At 46.3% G+C, this 20,447-nt stretch overlaps 1 protein-coding gene across 4 annotated transcripts in view; it reads left to right on the plus strand.

The window, feature by feature from the left end:
• zfpm2a (zinc finger protein, FOG family member 2a) overlaps positions 1-20,447 on the plus strand; it is an 892,520-nt gene that overhangs the window by 617,979 nt on the left and 254,094 nt on the right. For all 4 annotated transcript variants that reach the window (XM_038809982.1, XM_038809984.1, XM_038809983.1 and 1 more), the window contains one exon: positions 7,872-7,983. In XM_038809982.1, coding sequence (XP_038665910.1) covers positions 7,872-7,983 — 112 coding nt within the window. The remainder of the gene's footprint in view (positions 1-7,871; positions 7,984-20,447) is intronic.

Below are 20,447 nucleotides of genomic sequence, written 5' to 3' on the forward strand. Positions count from 1 at the left end.
TCTACTGAGGCAGTATGGGCCGAGGTTAGGAACAGTAGAGGAGAGGTCACCCTGTTGGGAGTTGTCTATAGACCTCCGAATAGTCCCAGAGATGTAGAGGAAAGGATTGCAAAGATGATTCTTGACAGGAGCGAGAGTAACAGGGTAGTTGTTATGGGGGACTTTAACTTTCCAAATATTGACTGGAAATACTATAGTTCGAGTACTATAGATGGGTCAGTTTTTGTGCAGTGTGTGCAGGAGGGTTTTCTGACACAGTATGTAGACAGGCCAACAAGGGGCGAGGCCACATTGGATTTGGTACTGGGTAATGAACCCGGCCAGGTGTTAGATTTAGATGTAGGTGAGCACTTTGGTGATAGTGATCACAACTCGGTTATGTTTACTTTAACAATAGGCAGGGATAGGTATATACCGCAAGGCAAGAATTATAGCTGGGGGAAAGGCAATTATGATGCTATTCGGCAAGATTTAGGAGGTATAGGATGGGGAAGGAAACTGCAGGGGATGGGTACAATCGAAATGTGGAGCTTTTTCAAGGAACAGCTACTGCGTGTCCTTGATAAGTATGTACCTGTCAGGCAGGGAGGAAGTTGTCGAGCAAGGGAGCCGTGGTGTACTAAGGAAGTTGAAGCACTTGTCAAGAGGAAGAAGAAGGCTTATGTTAGGATGAGACATGAAGGCTCAGTTAGGGCACTTGAGAGTTACAAGTTAGCCAGGAAGGACCTAAAGGGAGAGTTAAGAAGAGCGAGGAGAGGACACGAAAAGTCGTTGGCGGATAGGATCAAGGAAAACCCTAAGGCTTTCTATAGGTATATCAGGAACAAAAGAATGACTTGAGTAAGATTAGGGCCAATCAAGGATAGTAGTGGAAAGTTGTGTGTGGAATCAGAGGAGATAGGGGAAGCATTAAATGGATATTTTCCGTCAGTGTTTACACTGGAGAAAGACAATGTTGTCGAGGAGAACACTCAGGTTCAGTCGACCAGGCTAGATGGAATTGAGGTTCAAAAGGAGGAGGTGTTAGCAATTTTAGAAAATGTCAAAATAGACAAGTCCCCTGGGCCAGATGGGATTTATCCTAGGATTCTCTGGGAAGCCAGGGAGGAGATTGCTGAGCCTTTGTCCTTGATCTTTATGTCGTCTTTGTCGACAGGAATAGTGCCGGAAGACTGGAGGATAGCAAATGTTGTCCCCTTGTTCAAGAAGGGGAGTAGAGACAACCCTGGTAATTATAGACCTGTGAGCCTTACATCGGTTGTGGGTAAAATGTTGGAAAAGGTTATAAGAGATAGGGTTTATAATCATCTTGAAAAGAACAAGTTGATTAGCGATACTCAACACGGTTTTGTGAAGGGTAGGTCATGTCTCACAAACCTTATTGAGTTTTTTGAGAAGGTGACCAAACAAGTGGATCAGGGTAAAGCTGTTGATGTGGTGTATATGGATTTCAGTAAGGCGTTTGATAAGGTTCCCCACGGTAGGCTATTGCAGAAAATAAGGAAGTATGGAATTGAAGGTGATTTAGCGGTTTGGATCAGTAATTGGCTAGCTGAAAGAAGACAGAGGGTGGTGGTTGATGGCAAATGTTCATCCTGGAGTTCAGTTACTAGTGGTGTACCGCAAGGATCTGTTTTGGGGCCACTGCTGTTTGTAATTTTATAAATGACCTGGAAGAGGGTGTAGAAGGATGGGTTAGTAAATTTGCAGATGACACGAAGGTCGGTGGAGTTGTGGATAGTGCTGAAGGATGTTATAGGATACAGAGGGACATAGATAAGCTGCAGAGCTGGGCTGAGAGGTGGCAGATGGAGTTTAATGTGGAAAAGTGTGAGGTGGTTCACTTTGGAAGGAGTAACAGGAATGCAGAGTACTGGGCTAATGGCAAGATTCTTGGTAGTGTAGATGAACAGAGAGATCTCGGCATCCAGGTACATAAATCCCTGAAAGTTGCCACCCAGGTTAATAGGGCTGTTAAGAAGGCATATGGTGTGCTAGCCTTTATAAGCAGGGGGATTGAGTTTCGGAACCACAAGGTCATGCTGCAGCTGTACATAACTCTGGTGCGGCCACACCTGGAGTACTGCGTGCAGTTCTGGTCACCACATTATAGGAAGGATGTGGAAGCTTTGGAAAGGGTTCAGAGGAGATTTACTAGGATGTTGCCTGGTATGGAGGGAAGGTCTTACGAGGAAAGGCTCAGGGAATTGAGGTTGTTTTCGTTAGAGAGGAGAAGGCAGAGAGGTGACTTAATAGAGACATATAAGATAGTCAGAGGGTTAGATAGGGTGGACAGTGAGAGTCTTTTTCCTCGGATGGTGATGACCAACACGAGGGGACATAGCTTTAAATTGAGGGGTGAGAGATATAGGACAGATGTCAGAGGCAGTTTCTTTACTCAGAGAGTAGTAGGGGTGTGGAACGCCCTGCCTGCAATAGTAGTAGACGCGCCAACTTTAAGGGTATTTAAGTGGTCACTGGATAGACATATGGATGAAAATGGAATAGTGTAGGTCAGATAGGCTTCAGATGGTTTCACAGGTCGGCGCAACATCGAGGGCCGAAGGGCCCGTACTGCGCTGTAGTGTTCTATGTTCTAAAGGTCTTGAGTTATGAAAACAAATGGCAGAAAATTAAGCTTTTCAATTTTGGCAGAAAACGTCTGAGAGGTCAACTTAGAAAAGAATGCAGGATTGATAGGAGTGTGGAAGAGTTAACCGAGAATCTTACTTTACAATCTGGAAATAGAACGAGAGCATAAGGGTTCAAACAGTTAAGTCTAATTTTAGGATTGATATCAGGAAATTCTTCGTCAAACAGAGAATATGCAATATGCGGACTGGAGTGCGACTTTGGATAGACTGCTGTGAGTTGGGGGAAGATGTTTCTTTGCTGTTTCTAACTTTTTCACCCTGTAAGAGGTGCTATAGGGGAAAGAGCTAGTTATTGCGTAGGTATCTGGTAAATGGTAAAATTCTATTCTATTCCTAAGGTTTCAAATAGTATACGAACTGGTGGTAATGTTAATAAAATATATAAAAAAGGAAAATTATTCATTAAATAAAATAATTAATTAGTTAATTAAAACACATGAAGGATGGCAGGACAGGTGATGTGTCATGGCTCCTGGATGCCTGTGTGATTCGGGGCACGTATGTCTGTAGTAAGGGTTTGTGGATCAAGGAGCTTTGGCTCAACATCATTGAGCTGAATGCCGAACTGCGATGCATCAGGGAAGAGGAAGGTTACCTGGACACTTTGAACTAAGAGGCAGTCGCACTGCTGAGGATAAGGTCTTCTGAATTGGTCAGTGGTCAAGGACAGGAAGGTATGATTGCGAGGCAGTCAGGTAAGGGGACCCAGAGTGCAGGAGCCTCAGACTTTTCAATTGTCCAACATGTTTGAGGTTCTTTCAGCTTATTTAGGTGAATGGGGGGGGGGGGGGGGGGGGGCACGCTGGATGGGCTGACTGGCCATGCACTGTGATACAGGAAGTCATTCAAGTGAGGGGAGCAAAAAGGAATATAGTGTTAGCAGCGGACAGTATAGAGAGGGGATTAGCACTGTTCTTTGCAGCAAAGAGCAAGAGTCCAGAAGGCTGTGTTGCCTGCCTGGTGCCAGGATTCGGGCATCTGCTCAGCAGTGTACAGGAACATGCAGTGGGAGGGGGAGCGTCCAGTTGCCATGTCCATGTCGGTACCAGTGACATAGGCAGCACAAGGAAAGAGGTTCTGCATACTCAATATGAGGAACTAGGCACAAAATTAAAGGTAAAATTATCTGACCCATCCGGCCTTCAATTCTATCAATTTCCGGCCTTCAATTCCATCAATTTTCCCCAAACCATTTTCCTACCAATAGTGATTTTCTTCAGTTCCTCCCTGTCACTATGTAGGAAATTGTTATATATTATATTTTATATTTTGTTGTTGTAATGTTATTAAAAACCTTGGGTTCAAATACAAACAGGCAATATGTCTGCTAAATATGTGATTAAGGAGTCATAAAGGTTGGCTAATAGTTAATTTTAATCATTTGCTTGTTTACAGAGAGGTGGCTAATGGAATAATGTTAATGTTTAGGAGGTTACCTAGGGTGTAGTTAATTTATGACAGACTGTCTTTAGTCCTAGCTAAGCACACCATGGGAAATCTTAGTGGAAGGAGACTGGAGAATGCCTTATCTTTGGGATACAAATGATGTAATTAGTGCAAGGAGCCAGATTTCTCTGTGGTTTTGCAGTTTGCCAGAGGATTTTAATCTGACAAGACAGAAGGATTTTCAATTTATTCCTGAAAGGGGGGTCTCTCTAAAGGCCTGCACAGTGAAGCAAATAGCCCTGATTGTTAACTTTATTTATAAGTGACATTCAAACTGTATTGGGTTGCTTAACTGGAATATATGGTGGCAGTTGTAGAGTTAAAGTTTTTTCCTATTTATTTAAGAACATTTTTAACTCTTACTTGGAAATCTATTACTGTGTTGCTAATGTGATTGATTCTGTGTTTAAATTAAAGTTTGTTTTAACATAAAAGTATTTGTATTAGTCAGTGTTATCCTGTGGTTTAGTAGTCTTCCCTCACAGTCTCACAAATTGCACATTCTTGGGATTCTCTTACGGGAGTCCTCACAGGAGCCACAACAAAGATTACTGCAGAAAATAAAAGGTAATGGTGAAGGAAATAACATATTGGCATGGATAGAGGATTGAATAGCTAACAGGAAACAGAGTAGGCATGAATGGGTAATTTTATGGTTGGAAAGATGTAACCAGTGATGTGCCACACGGATCAGTGCTGGTGCATCAACCTTTTACAATTTATATAAATGACTGGCTTGAAGAGACCAAAGGTATGGATGCTGCTAAATTTTGTGATGATATGAAGATAGGCAGGGAAGTAAATTGCAAAGAGGACGCAAGGAGGTTCCAAACTAGATAGATAGGTTAAGTGAGTGGGCAAAGATCTAGCAAATGGAGCATAATGTGAACAAATGTCAAATTGGCCATTTTGACAGGAAGAATAAAAAAGAAGTACATTATCTAAATGGTGAGAGATTGCAGAGCTCTGAGATGCAGAGGGATCTGGGTGTCCTAGTATATGAATCACAAAATGTTAGAATTCAGGTACATCAAGTAATTACCGAAAGCTAATTGAATGTTATAATTTGTTGCAAGGGGGAATTGAACACAAAAATAGAGAGGTTATCTTTGAGTTATACAGGGCATTTGTGACACCGCATCTGAAATACTGTGTACAGTATTGGTTTCCTTATGTAAGGAAGGATGTAAATTCTTTGGAAGCAGTTTAGGGAAGGTTTACTGGAGGGTTGTCTTTTGAGGAAAGGTTGGACAGCCTCAGATTCTATCCACTGAAGTATAGAAGAATAAGAGGGGACTTTATTGAAACATAAAAGTTCCTGAGAGGTCTTGACAGGATGAATGTGGAAAGGATGTTTCTTCTTGTGGGAGAATCTAGGCTAGGTGTCACTGTTCACAAATAAGGGGTCACCCACTGAAGACAGAGATGAGGAAAATGTGTTTCTCTCAAAGCGTCATGAATCTTTGGAGCTATGTCTGTGAAGGTGGAGGAAGCAATGTCATTGAATATTTTTAAGAGAGAACTAGATAGCTTCTTGATAAGTAAGCAAGTGAGAGAGTTTATTGGGGGAATGTGGACTTGAGGTGACAATCAGAGCAGAACAGCCATGGTCTCATTGTACGGCGAAGAAGGCTCAAGGGACTATTCCTGCTCCTAATTTGTATGTTTGTATTCAGACAAGCAAATAAAAAACAGAAGATAACCAATTAAAGTGGAGAAAATTGTAGACATTTAAAAAATTTGAATGACAATCAAGAATACAAACTGAATGGCTTGAAAGTAGCTAATAGTCATGGAAGACTTTAGATGTTTCACATAGAGTTATAGACAGTACTATACGCACTAATACATATATGGGCAAGACTATGGTCAATGTTAAATTTACTAGTGACACAATATGTAGTATTAAATATATACAGCAGCATTATATGTGTGTGTATATATGTATGTGTGTGCGAAATTAGATGGTTATGACAGATCATCAATCATGAAGCTAATAAGTGAAAGCACTATATAATATATGCACATGTATGAAAATGGTGGTGTTAATGACAAATGCATTGTGTATTCCTTAACTACCTCTACTTCCATCTTGTGTGTCATCTTAAATCATAATTTACAGTTGATGTATTAATCTGGCAGCCCTCTCACAGCACTAAATTGATTAATAAAACACGCCACACAAAGCCCTGGGTTTAGCTAGAATCCAGGTGACTGTTTCCTTAAGCCGTTCCATCCAACAGTGAGATTGCAGTCATTTCCAGGAAACATACATATATGCATAAAAAATAGAACATAGAACAGTACAGCACAGAACAGGCCCTTCGGCCCTCGATGTTGTGCCGAGCAATGATCACCCTACTCAAACCCACGTATCCACCCTATACTCGTAACCCAACAACCCTCCCCCCCTTACTTTTTAGGACACTACGGGCAATTTAGCATGGCCAATCCACCTAACCCGCACATCTTTGGACTGTGGGAGGAAACCGGAGCACCCGGAGGAAACCCACGCACACACGGGGAGGACGTGCAGACTCCGCACAGACAGTGACCCAGCCGGGAACCGAACCTGGGACCCTGGAGCTGTGAAGCATTTATGCTAACCACCATGCTACCATGCTGCCCGTAAGGTTTACACCTTACCCTCAAACTATGACCCTAGTTCTGGACTCCCCCACCATGGGACCATTCTTTCTGAATCTACCCTTGTCTAATCCTGTTAGAATTTTGTAAGTTTCTATGAGATCCCCTCTCACTCTTCTAAACTCCTATGAATATAATCCTAACCAACTTAGTCTCTCCTCATGACAGTCCCGCCATCTCAGGAATCAGCCTGGTAAATCTTTGCTGCTCTCCCTCCATAGCAAGAACATCCTTCCTCAGATAAGGACACCTAAACTGTGCAAAATATCGAGGCGTGGCCTCCCCATCGCCCTATATATTTTCAGTATACCATCCCAATTCCTATACTCAAATCATATCGCTCTGAAGGTCAACCATTTGCTTTCTTTACTGTCTGCTGTACCTGCATGCTTACTTTCAGCGACTGATGCACAAGGACACCAAGGTCTCGCTGAGTATCCACTTCTCTCAATTTACACCCATTTAATAATAATCTGCCTTCCTATTTTTGCGACCAAAGTGGATAACCTCACATTTATCCACGTTATACTGCATCTGCCATGCATAAGCCCATTTACTCAGCCTGTCCTCATTTCACTGAAGCATCTCGTAATTCTCTTCAAAGCTCACCCTCCCACCCAATCTTGTATCATCTGCAAATTTGGAGATAATACATTTAGTTCCCTCGTCCAAATCAGTAATATATAATGTGAACAGTTGGGGTCTGAGCACAGATCCCTGCAGTACCCCACTAGTCACTGCCTGCCAATCGGAAAAATACCCATTTATTCCAACTCTTTGCTTCCTGTGGAAGATAATGTTCCTGACTTTCGCTAGCACGATTCACACAGTTTCTTGCCAAAGTCATAGGCATTTTCAGTTTAAATCCAAGCCATTAGAGATTTATTAATCTGGAGAATCTGATCTGTTATCATTTGGAGACTCCTGATTTAATAACAATTCTGTCAATCAGAAAAGAGCCTGCACTCAGTAAGCCTTTCTCTGTCCTCTGTAAAAACTCAACGAGGGATTTTGGTTTTGGCTTATGTGCTTGGGGGCTAAGGTTCTGTGAAAATTAGTATTATTCATCAAGTTCTTAATCACAAAAAAACAAATGGCATCTGTTTATTATCTCCCTTTGTACAGAAGACAACAACAGCTGTCCCTATAGTGGTGCATGCTGGTCCCAAGTGGCTGATGGATGTGACTTGGCGAGGAACAGAGGACAACAACAACAACTGTGTTGTGTACAGCAAAGGTAAAAAACATGTTCTTTTTTATGTGAAATTATACCTGTGAATTGATGTAACGTGTGCACCTCTGGAATGGAATTGCTTTGTAACTGACATTTGTTGAGTTTTTAAAAACATTTCGGCTGTTATTTTGCTTTGATCCAAAATAGTATTAGTGAAAATGCAATTTTCCATGATCAGTGCTTATAATGCTAAGAGACTTGGGAGTGTTATTACAATGAGAATTCACTGCAGTTATTATCAATACATCACACAAGTTGAATTCAAGAGAGATGGATCATTCTCCGTCATTCCCTCCCCATCGAAAAGAAACATTGATTCCTTAATATGTGAATTGAGATAAAGATTCTATTATAATGTTGGACTTGCTGGTACTACAATGGAGTAAATCTCAAACCCTGAGCCTGATATCCGTATTTTGCCGGGGGGGGGGGGGGGGGGGGGGAGCCGTGGCGGTGGTGGGGGCTGTGATTTATGTCCTACGTTACACACCAAAATCATTGTGAATAAAAATATTTCCACTGGGTGAAATTGAAAGAACTGAAAGAAATCACTCATTATCTGATTAAATGGCATCAATGAAGTGTGCATATAAATAACAATCTAAGGAGTTAACAGATAATTGTCAAATCAGGGAAGCGTCTTGATGCTCTGATGTGTCAGTCGCAAGATAAAAAAGAGCAAACAAAGACTGTGCTCCTGGTGAATAAGGTTGGCTTGAACACTGTGTGGTTTACCCATGGTGACGTTGTTATGAGAGATGCATGATCAGTTATCTAATGATTTTCATTAGTGGTCAGGTACATCAGTGATTGTTTGAAAAACACTGTTCGAAAGGTAGGATCACAGTCATTATTCCCTCGAAACTAAGTGAATGTGCAGCCATTCAGCAATGGAAAATGCGCCATACAACGGCAATAGCTTATATTTGCAGAGCACCTTAAACATAATGAAACAACCCATTATGTTGCACAGGATAATATCAAACAAAGTATGACACCGAACCACGTAAGGAGATATTAGGTCAGAACACAAAAAGCTTGGTTAAAGTGGTAGGTTTTAACAAGTGCCTTAAAGGAGGAAGTCAAGGAAGAAGGGTGGGAAGTCGGTATTCCACAGCTTGGGGCCGAGGCAACCAAAGGCACGGCCGTCAACGGTGGGGCAATTAAAATTGGGCATATTCGAGAGACTAGAATTAGATGTCTCAGAAGGTTGTGGAACTGGAGGAGATTACAGAGATAGCAAGAGTGAGATCGTAAAGGGATTTGAGAACATGGATGAGATTTTAAAAATCGATACATCGCTCAACTGGAAGCCAGTTAAACTAATGATTGCAAGTATGATTGGGGAACGGGATTGACATCCGATTAAGACACATGCAGCAGAGCTTTGGCTGACCTAAAGTTTAAGGAAGGTAAAATGTACGAGATCAGCCAGGAGTGCTGAGGAATAGCTGGGTACATACGTAATGAAGGCATAAATGAGGGTTTCAGCATAAGATGGGTGGAGACAGGAAGTCGGGCAAGCTTACAAAGGGGGAAATGGGCTGTGTTTGTAATGGTCTTGAATGTGGGGTTGGATGCTCATCCTGGAACCAAATGTGACATCAAGGTTGGCAACAGACTGACTAACTCTCAGACTGTTGCTAGGGTGAGGGATGGAGTAGGGAGAAGGGAATAGAGCTTGGAGTGGGACCAGAAACAATAGCTTCAGTCTTCCCAATATTTATTTGAACAACATTTCTGCTCATCTAGATGTCATGTTGCCAACGGGCAGCATGTAGGTGAGAGATAGGAGAAGGCCAAGGATAGATCCAGACACCAGAGGTAACTGTGTGGCAGTGGGACGATAAAACATTCCAAGTATTTCTCTGGCTGTGGTTAGTCAGATAATAATAGAGCCAGGTGAGAGCAGTTCCACCCAGCTGGATGACAGTGTGTGTGTGTGTGTGGGGGGGAGATTTGGAGGGTGGGGGGGAGGAGGAATGTGTGGTCAACCACATCAAAGGTTGCAGGCAGGTCAAGAAGGCCGAGGAGGGAAAGTTTGCTATTGTCACAGTCCCATAGGGTGTCACTTGTGACTCTGTTAAGAGACATTTTGTACTGTGACAGGGGTGAGTGTCACGGACAAGATCTAGATATTGACGTTGAATCTCGGCTGAATCTCGCGAGATTTCTCGAACGTTGCGAATCTCACGAGAGGCTCATCACGCAACCAAGTGGGCGCGACAAGGTCATTAAATTGCCTCCTAGGTTTTATTTTAAACACTTCACCTGAGTGTCTAAATGTGCACTTTGACCCCTGTTGTGCGTTTGTGTGTAGAAATGACTTATTCATTTTATCCAGACATGTGTGATGTAATTTTTAAACTAAGCCATCTATTTCTGCGATTAATGTGAATTTAGCTATTAAATATTTAAATGTAACACTACATTACAAAACAAAAATATGAAGCAGTTATAATTAACGTCATCTGTACCATTTGATTCATTCATTTGTTTATGTGTGTGTTGCCTGAAGGCTTTTTGCTCACTTGTCTGCTGATGCTTCATTCTGAGCTCTTTCCTTGGCAGTTTTGTTTTTAAGTGATAGTTCGGTATTACCTTTTGCCCTGAGGGGAAGATTGAAGAAGCTGGGCTGGGATTCTCCCCTACCCGGCGGGGCGGGGGGTCCCGGCGGGACGGAGTGGCGTGAACCACACCGGCGTCGCACCTCCCCAAAGGTGCGCAATCCTCCGCACCTTTAGGGGCCAAGCCCTCACATTGAGGGGCTAGGCCCATGTTGGAGTGGCTCCCGCTCCGCCGGCCGGCGCGAACGGCCTTTGGTGCCCCGTCAGCCGGGGCCGAAAGGCCTTCGCCGCCGGCGGAAATCCGCGCATGCGCCGGTCTGTCAGCAGCTGCTGACATCATACCGGCGCATGCGCAGGGGAGGGGGGCTCTTCAGCCCCCGCCATGGTGAAGGCCATGGCGGGGTGGACGAAAAAGAGTGCCCGCACGGCGCAGGCCCGCCCGCTGAATGGTGGGCCTTGATCACGGGACAGGCCACCATGGGGTCACCCTCCGGGGTCAGATCGGCCCGCGCCCCCCCCCCCCCCAGGACCCCGGAGCCCGCCCGCCAATCCTGCCGGTACCAGAGGTTGTTTAAACCACGCCGGCGGGAGAGGCCTGTCAGCGGCGGGACTTTGGCCCATCGCGGGCTGGAGAATCGCCGCGGGGAGCCCGCCGACCGGCGCAGCGCAATTCCCGCCCCTGCTGAATCTCGGGGGGCGGAAAATTCGGGACATGGTGGGGGCGGGATTGACGCCAGCCCCGGGTGATTCTCCGACCCCCCGGGGGGTTGGGGAATTCCGCCCCTGGTCCTTGATCGACTTCAGCTGAAACAAGAATTTAACTTGTTGTGTTGGCATTATTGTGAAGCATTCACACACCAGCTAACCAACTGAACCGACTGCTCCACCCTTCCTATCATTCTGATAGTTATAACCAAAAGTCACACTGCCTCAAATAGGTGGCAGAGAATAGATATTTATTGCTACATAGAGGTTGTGCAGGATTTACCGAGCAATCTGTTGTGTGTTTTCCGGTGGCGGAAGCCACCTGTCAGCGGGATTTTCTATTCACGCTGCTGTCAACTGGACTACCCGTTGAATGAACCGCTTGTTACCGGGAAACGCAAGGCGGGGATGAGCTGTCGGTGGGAACAGCCGATAATTTTGGACAAGGTGTCAGATATTTTTGAAAATGTGTACTTTTGTTGCATTATAAATGCGAGAGTATGACAGCATTTCTTTATAGTTCTCAGTGGGATATGGCATTGTTTTACTTATGCTCCAGAATATTAACAAATTAAAACAATTTCCTTTGTGACTTTTGACTATTTCCCAATTATTAGTACAAGCCACAAGATCACTCAGTGTAATTACAAATTACTTGGAACATGAATTAAGTAATTAGATTAATATTTCACTATGAAGGAGAATGTTATTTACCTATGACCAAGTTGACATGAATTTAATGAGAGGTATCAAAATGCCATCTGTCCTGCAAATGGCTGATACTCCATGTAAGTGCCATCTTTTCACCAGCAAGACAGTTTTCTATCAACCTATCAATACAAAAATAAAAGAGGGTACGTATTGAGGTCCTGCAACTAAGTTTTCACCAGAAACATTTAAGCAGGAATTTTAACACTGTTAAAATCCACTACAAGTAGTTAAAATAACGGTCATTTATTGCTCTTGCAATTCCGACAGACACCTGCATGGTGCACTTCCTGGAGCCTGCCACAGAGAGGAACACGCTGAAAAGTTTTTTTAAATGTCGCAAAGCTTTACAGTGTGTCAGTGAATAAAGACTTACGAAAGTGCAGCAGCTAGTGGCGTAGAAAGGAGACATGACTTGGCTTCCCCCAATGCTCCTGCACTACGAAGAAGAGCTTCAAGAACACTCCATGGGCACGATTCAAATAAATGGGAAAAATGACCGGTAGGGAGCGCATTTAGCCATGCGTTCCCCCGTGCTCGCAGCACCGAGAAACAGATGGCGATACAACACCACTCACGTTAATTAAGGGGCCTCAGCGGGGAACATGTGACCGATGCCGCACATAGGCCCGAGGAGCTTCGTTCGCCGGAACTCCCCAGTGCAGCGAGAGATCGGGACCCCATTTAAAAATGGGATCCCGTTTTCCAAGGCCCCCGACGCAACCACCGACTCCCCCCCCCCCCCCCCCCCCCACCAAGCACCAGCACACTATGGGAGAGTACCCAGCCCCTGCACCCTCCACCACACCCTCCAATGAACTGCCTACATGATGGAACCATCAATTCACCAGACACGTGCTTTCAGATATGAACAGTGGTTTTAATCTACTTACTACAGAGCCACTGTTACCCGTTGATGAACTCTCGGTGAACTACAGGCTGACTCTGGACAAGGGTATATATACAGCAGCACAAGGGGGAGGAGTTGTGGGTGGAGCCAAGGGTGGAGCCCTGTACAAACTTCTGAGCATTCCCAGAGCTACTCCCCCTAGTGGTCGGATAACGCTACTGCGCTTACAAAGATACAGTGTGAATTACCAAGTTACATTCACCACCCTCCAATGAACTGCCTCCAATACCATTACATCGTTCCTTAAATAAGGGGACCAAAACTGTGCCCAATACTCCAGGTGTGCTGTCACCAATACCTTGTATAGTGCAACAACACTTCTTTAACCTTTATACTCTATTCCTTTAGCTACAAATGCCATCTGTAAGGCTTCATTTGAACGGCCTTATAAGATGCTGTCCCTCCTTACTGCTGTAATTGATTCCATGATCAAAATTGCAACACCCCTTCCTCTTTTACCTCCTTCCCTGTCTCGCCTGAAGACCCTACATCCTGGACTATTGAGCTGCCAATCCTACTCCTCCCTCAACCATGTCTCAGTGGCAGTAAATACATTATTTGCGCCCTCAACTCATCTGTCTTGTTCATCAAACTCCTTGTATTAAAATAAATACCATCCAATCTTGCAAACTCCCTTGTGACTTAACTGGTCTCGAACTTCTTTGGCTTCCTGGCTAACTTGCTGTCTCTTCTAATTTTGGTTGTGCATCTCCCCCGCTGGATCTTCGCTCATGATCCCAACTCCCTGCCAAATTAGTTGAAACCCTCACCAACATTCCGCGATTTAACCTTTACCCTACTATCAGCACCTTCTTTAATCTTTAACAATTCCTTTGTCTTGTGACCATGACATCTTTATTAAACCTCTCCCAGCTCCCATCTATCTCTGGCATTCTATTTTGCTCCACTCCCACCCATCTGAAACAATGTGAAATCTATCCCATTTCTTCCTCTCATTAGCTTTGAAGAAGAGTCATACAGACTTAAAATGTGAACTCTCTTTCTCTCTCCACAGCTGCTGCCTGACCTGAGTTTTTCCGGCATTTTCTATTATTATTTATTTGGCCAGACTGTAACTAATTGGCGGGATGTAACTAATGAAGGCTGCAGGGATCTTTATTGGATCTTCAACCAGTTACAGTATTTATTATCGATTTAGATGCCGGGATAAAAAGCCACCTATCCCAGTTTGTTAATATCAGCATGATGGGCGGTAGTGTATGCATCATTAATGGAAGCATAAAATTAACAAAGATAGTGATGGATTAAGTGAATGGGAAAAACTATGGCAGATGATTTCAGGTAAGTGTAAGGTCATCTTTTGGACTTAAAAAGGTTAAGTCAGAGTACTTTCTATAAGTGCTGAGTTCCAATGACTGGCAACCCAAGACTCATAATAACAATAATTTATTAAGTACTCTGAACAGCTCTTACAGATTCCACGCTGCCCACGCTCTGGGGAGAACCGCCGTGCTTCCGACACATGACCCTGTAAGTAGCTGCGCCATCACATGGCCACTCGGTCTATATCTTCCCTATCTAAGTTGGGACAATAGGTGGGACTGAAATGTAACAGTGTGTGCAATCAGTAACCGCTACGAACCATTTTATAGAACAGTACAGCACAGAACTAGCCCTTTGGCCCTCGATGTTGTGCCGAGCAATGATCACCCTACTCAAACCCACGTATCCACCCTATACCCGTAACCCAACAACTCCCCCCCCCTTAACCTTACTATTAGGACACTACGGGCAATTTAGCATGGCCAATCCACCTAACCCGCACATCTTTGGACTGTGGGAGGAAACCGGAGCACCCGGAGGAAACCCACGCACACACGGGGAGGAAGTTCAGACTCCGCACAGACAGTGACCCAGCCGGGAATCGAACCTGGGACCCTGGAGCTGTGAAGCATTTATGCTAACCACCATGCTACCGTGCTGCCCCGTTCAGATTGAACAGGCTAACACACAACTATTTACGTAAGGTGAGACATAGACTAAGCTGTTGCAGCTGGTGTATAACCCATCACATCTCTCCGCCCCCTTACTAAAAATACAAAGTCGTAGACTGGTCTGTTACGTCATCCTGAAACTTGTGTTTGGTCTGGTCATACACCCTGATCATGTGATTTTGCCAGTTGGTTGTGTTGGAGATGCTCCGGGGCTGGTGTCCTCAGTGTGGATGACCTGTGGAAAGCTTGCTTGCATTGGCTTCCTGAGGAGCCTCCGTTTACACGTGTGTAAAGGGTCTGTATTGTAGGTTGCATGCCTGAGGTATTGTGGCATTGTCTGGTTCCAAAACCTGTAGTAGGTAACATTGGTTTTGTACGCATGTGGGCACCGTCCGAGGCTACCACATAACTGTCTGGCTGTGGGGCATGGTTGCATACCACCGCCAATTTGGGCGTGGCCACATGTGGTCCGGATCCTGACTGTCGTGACCGAATCATAGTACCTTTTCTCTCCTTATCAGCATTCCATGAGTGCACCACTCGATTTGGTTTTGATATTGTGCTGCAAGAGAACCTTGACAGTAGGAATTCTGGGCGGGATTCTCCGACCCCACCCACCACCGGATCTGAGAATTGGGGGGGGGGGGGGGGGGGTGAATCCCACCCCCGCCGGCCGCCGAATTCTCCAGCACCGGAGATTCAGGGGGGCTGGGAATCGCACCGCACCGGTCGGCGGCCGCTCGCAGTGACCTCCCCGGCGATTCTCCGGCCCGCAATGGGCCGAAGTCCCGCTGGTTCTTTGCCAGTCCCGCCACCGTAGATTAGACTAGGTCCCTTACCAGCAGGACCTAGAGGTGGGCTCCGGGGTCCTGGAGGGGGTGCGCGGGCCGATCTGTCCCCGGGGGTTGCCCCCACGGTGGCCTGGCCCGCAATCGGGGCCCATCAATCCATGGGCGGGCCTGTGCTGTGGGGGCACTCTTTTCCTACATGTCGGCCATGTCAGCCCCCGCGATGGCCGATGCGTAGGTGAACCCCACCGCGCATGCACAGGGATGACGCAGCAGCCGCTGATGCTCCTGCGCATGCGCGGACTCGCGCCAGTCGGCGGAGTCCCTTCGGCCCTGGCTGGCGTGGCGCCAAAGGCCATCCACGCCAGCCGGCGGGGCGCAAACCACTCCACTGCCGGCCTAGCCCCTGAAGGTGCAGATTCCGCAAGGTACCCAGAACAGAACACAATACTCCAAATGTGATCTGACCAATGATTTGTAGAGATGTAGCATCACTTCCTTGTTTTATAAGCTATGCCTCTATTTATAAACCCAAGGATGCTATAAGACTTCTTAACAACTGTTTGAACTTGCCTGGCCACCTTCAGAGAATTATGCACTTGAGCCCCGAGGTCTCTCTGCTCCTGCACTCGCCTCAAAGTTGTACCATTGAGCCTATCTTGTTTCTTCTACCAAACCTTCCTTACATCACATTTTGCTGCATTGGAGTTCATCTGTCAGGACCTGGATTCTCCCAAAATGGGGCTATGTCCCCATGCTGGCGTAAAAACGCTGGTGTTGCATTCCCGAGTTTCCTCAAAAAATAAAGGGTTGGAAACAATCAGATACAGGGCAAAGGAATCACTATACTGGTCTTCCATGTATGCTGACATGGAGAGGGAAGTGTCCAAATGTGGCATCAAGCCAAAGAATCACTGAACCTACATGAGGTCCTGGAACCTCCATGGAAATTTACAATGGCTGACATTTTCAAATGAAATGGTGAACAACATTTGGTTGTGGTTGACTTTCATTCTGGGTGGTTTGAACTCAACCACCTGCCAGACATGAAGAGTAACACAATCATAATCAAGACACACTTTGCCACTCACGGCATCACTCAGAGGTTGATGATGGACAATGCTCAGAAATTCGTCTCCAGTGGATTTAGGAACTTTGCACGCACAAAGTGTGTCTTTTACGAGGTGACACAGGCAGTGGATGAAGGTTGGGCCGTGGATGTTGTATATTTGGACTTACAGAAAGCATTTGATACGGTGACACATGGCAGGTTGGTTCGCAAATTAAAAAGGTTTGGGATTGATGGTTCCTTGGCAGTATGGATTAGAGGTTGGCTAACAAATAGGAAACAGAGGATAGGCCGAGATGGCATTTCTCAGACTGGAGATGAGTTAAAGGTGGTGTTCCCCAGGGCACAGAGTTGGGACCTTTTCTGTCTCTTATTTATATAAATGATTTAGAAGTCGGTGTCGTGGGCAAATCTCTAAATTTGCAGATGATTCTAAGCTATGGGGAATGGTGAATTGTGAGGATGACACCGAGTGACTTTAGAGGGACATTGACAAGGTGGCCAAATGGGCAGACACCCGAGGCTGGATTCTCCACAGCCCCCCGCCGAAATCGCGTTTGGCGCGGGGGCAGAGAATCCAATTTGGCGATTCTCTGGGCCCCGAAAATCGGCACGGCGCCATTGCCAGAGGCCCGCCCAGTGATCCTCCGCTCCCGAACGGCTGAGTTCCCGACGGCGTGGAACTAACATGCTATGGACGGTCGGGACTCCCGCGTGGCGGCTGTGGACTCAGTCCGCGGCCGATCGGACGGGGGCTACATCTTCCAGCTGCCTCCGCGGTCCAAGTCCGCCATGGCGCTCGGCACGGCCACTGGAGGCCGCCGCCGTGCGCATGCGCGGACTCGAAACCAGAAGTGCGGGGGGGGTCCTTATCCGCAGCCAAAGCTGCGTGAAGCACTCCGGGGCCCTTCTAGCCCCCTGAAGGTAAGTGAATCAGCCTGTATTTCTTTGAGGAAACTCGGGAATGCAACGCCAGCGTTTTTACGCCAGCATGACATAGCCCCATTTTGGGAGAATCCAGGTCCTGACAGATGAACTTCAATGCAGCGAAATGTGATGTAATGCATTTTGGTAGAAGAAACAAGATAGGCTCAATGGTACAACTTTGAGGCGAGTGCAGGAGCAGAGGGACCTCGGGGCTCAAGTGCATAATTCCCTGAAGGTGGCCAGGCAAGTTGAAACAGTTGTTAAGAAGGCTTATAGCATCCTTCGGTTTATAAATAGAGGCATAGATTATAAAAGCAAGGAAGTGATGCTACATCTTTACAAATCATTGGTCAGATCACATTTGGAGTATTGTGTTCTGTTCTGGGCACCTTATTTAAGGAAGGACGTTAAAGTCCAGGAGAGAGTGCAGAGGAGATTTTATCCCTGGGATAAAAACCCCGACCTGGATGTAGGCAGGGGAGGGAGACCGAACCTTCAGGGAGCAGAGAGCTTGTATGCCATCAATAAAACCTAACCTCTGTTTTCTACCTGCTTGGTCAATGAGTGCTGCTTTAGCGGTTTCTATAAAGCAGCATGGCATTGTGGCTTCACAGCGCCAGGGTCCCAGGTTCAATTCCCAGCTGGGTCACTGTTTGTGTGGAGTCTGCACGTTTTCCCCATGACTGCGTGGGTTTCCTCCGGGTGCTCCGGTTTCCTCCCACAGTCCAAAGACGTGCAGGTTAGGTGGATTGGCCATGATAAATTGCCCTTAGTGACTAGAAAGGTTTGGAGGGGTTATTTGGTTACATGGATAGGGCTGAAGTGAGGGCTTAAGCGGGTCAGTGCAGAATCGATGGGCCATGGTTCTAGTTGCTGCTCACGAGCTCTGACTGTCTCAGAGGCTGGATCCCGAGAGAGCGGGAAAACTAGTGCCCTCTGGCTTAATAGTGGCCGTGTCCTGTCTGGTGATTGGCTGCTGTGTTCTGTGTGTTCATTGGTCATCCTATGTGTCAATCACTGCCTGTCTGTGCACCATCATATACCTGTGTGTATATTATGACAGGACCCACCAATTTTAAGGCCGTATTCCGCGCAATCCATGGGTGTTCCACGCGGCGCAGGTGCTAGCCACTGGAATCGGTGAGGTATTCGCACAGATTTCTCCATCGTGGAGCACCATGGATTCTCCGTTGGCACCGGCACTTAGCCTCAGAAACAGAGAATCCAGCCCAATGTTCCTCAACCCCACACCCCCTCTCAATATATTGGCATTTCCATGCCGATCTAAGTGCCAATGGGTCAATCACTAGCACGAACAATCGTGGTGACGGCAGGCATCACTGTCTCGTGTCCTGTGTACCCCAGAGCAGCTGGCAGCCCCCGGAAAAGATGTAGGACAAACACCTCTACAACGGCTACGTCATTGGTAAGATACCTGTAACATACCACATGAGGCTATGTGACTCAGTACCACCAACGGTTTGCGCTTCAAGAAGAGTACCAATAGGCATTAAGCAGAAATGAGTCAATGAGCTGCATCGGATGACAATACTTGGTGTCATAGTTTGCTGACCGTCATGCCGCTGGCCGGGGGTGGCTTCTCCAGGGGTGGGGGGAGTAGTGAGGGGGAGGGGGGGGGCAATGGCCTGGCATGGAACACCATTGCTGTGGCCTGCCAGTAAGGCAGCCAATTAGCTGCGCACGCCGCTGACTGCCCACTGTGAAATTAGGGCCACAGGCCATATGGGTCTGCCCCCAGGGCATCGCCTAGGTGCCCTCTGGCCCTAGCCAACTCAGCAGTAGGATAGATGCGCTCCAGTGATGTTGGACACTTTCCATACACCCTTTCTTACCTCATCCACCATGAGGCCAGTTTCATGATTTTTAAAAGCACAAGTGAAGTTCACTGTCAGGAATTCGTCCCATTGGAGGCGGATAATCGCGAAGGCCCCGGAGAATACCGGGTCAGGTCCATTAATGATATTCCAACGTTTACTGTACATGCGTTCTGTAACGCATTGAAGCCGCTGTCGAAGCAATTTGCAATTTGCCGTGAAACAAGCGCCTGCCACAATTTCAGTGTCAAAACCAATTCTCCGCCCAATCGCGTATCCTGATTACGGCGCAGCCGATGGAGAATCCCTCCCCCCGATCTAGTCTAATCCTATTTTCTAGCACTTGGTCCATAGTCTTGTGTGATATGGCGTTTCAAGTGCTCATTTAAATGTTGTGAGAGTTCCCGCCTCAACCACCCTTTCAGTCAGTGAGTTCCAGATTCTCACCCTCTGGGTGAAAAACGTTTCCTCAAATCACCTCTGAATCTCCTGCTCCTTACATTAAAGTACCCTATATGACTTCCTAACACCTTATCTACCTACCCGGGTTCAATTCTGACCTTGGGTGCCTGTCTGTGTAATGTTTGCACGTTCTCCCCATGTCTGCGTGGATTTCCTCCGGGTGCTCCGGTTTCCTCCCACAGTCCAAAGACTTGCATTTGGGTTGGGTGAATTGGCCATGATAAATTGTCGATTAGTGTCCACAAAGGGATGGGAGGGGCAATGGACCTAAGTAGACTGCTCTTTCAGAGCGTCGGTGCAGATGTGATGGGCTGAATGGCCTCCTTCAGAGATTCTGCGATGAATACAAGGAGTGGTACAAGTCGTGATCTGCCTTCCTGTTTTTGCTTCCAAAATGAATAACCTCACACTTATCCAAATTATCCTGCATCTGCCATTGGTTTGCCCACTCGCCCAACCTGTCCAGATCTTGCTGTAGGATTCCTGCATCCTCATCACAATTCACCCTCCCACCTAATTTGGTATCACCTGCAAACTTTTG

Source organism: Scyliorhinus canicula, chromosome 10 (assembly GCF_902713615.1).
Source record: "Scyliorhinus canicula chromosome 10, sScyCan1.1, whole genome shotgun sequence".
Lineage (NCBI taxonomy): Eukaryota > Metazoa > Chordata > Chondrichthyes > Carcharhiniformes > Scyliorhinidae > Scyliorhinus > Scyliorhinus canicula.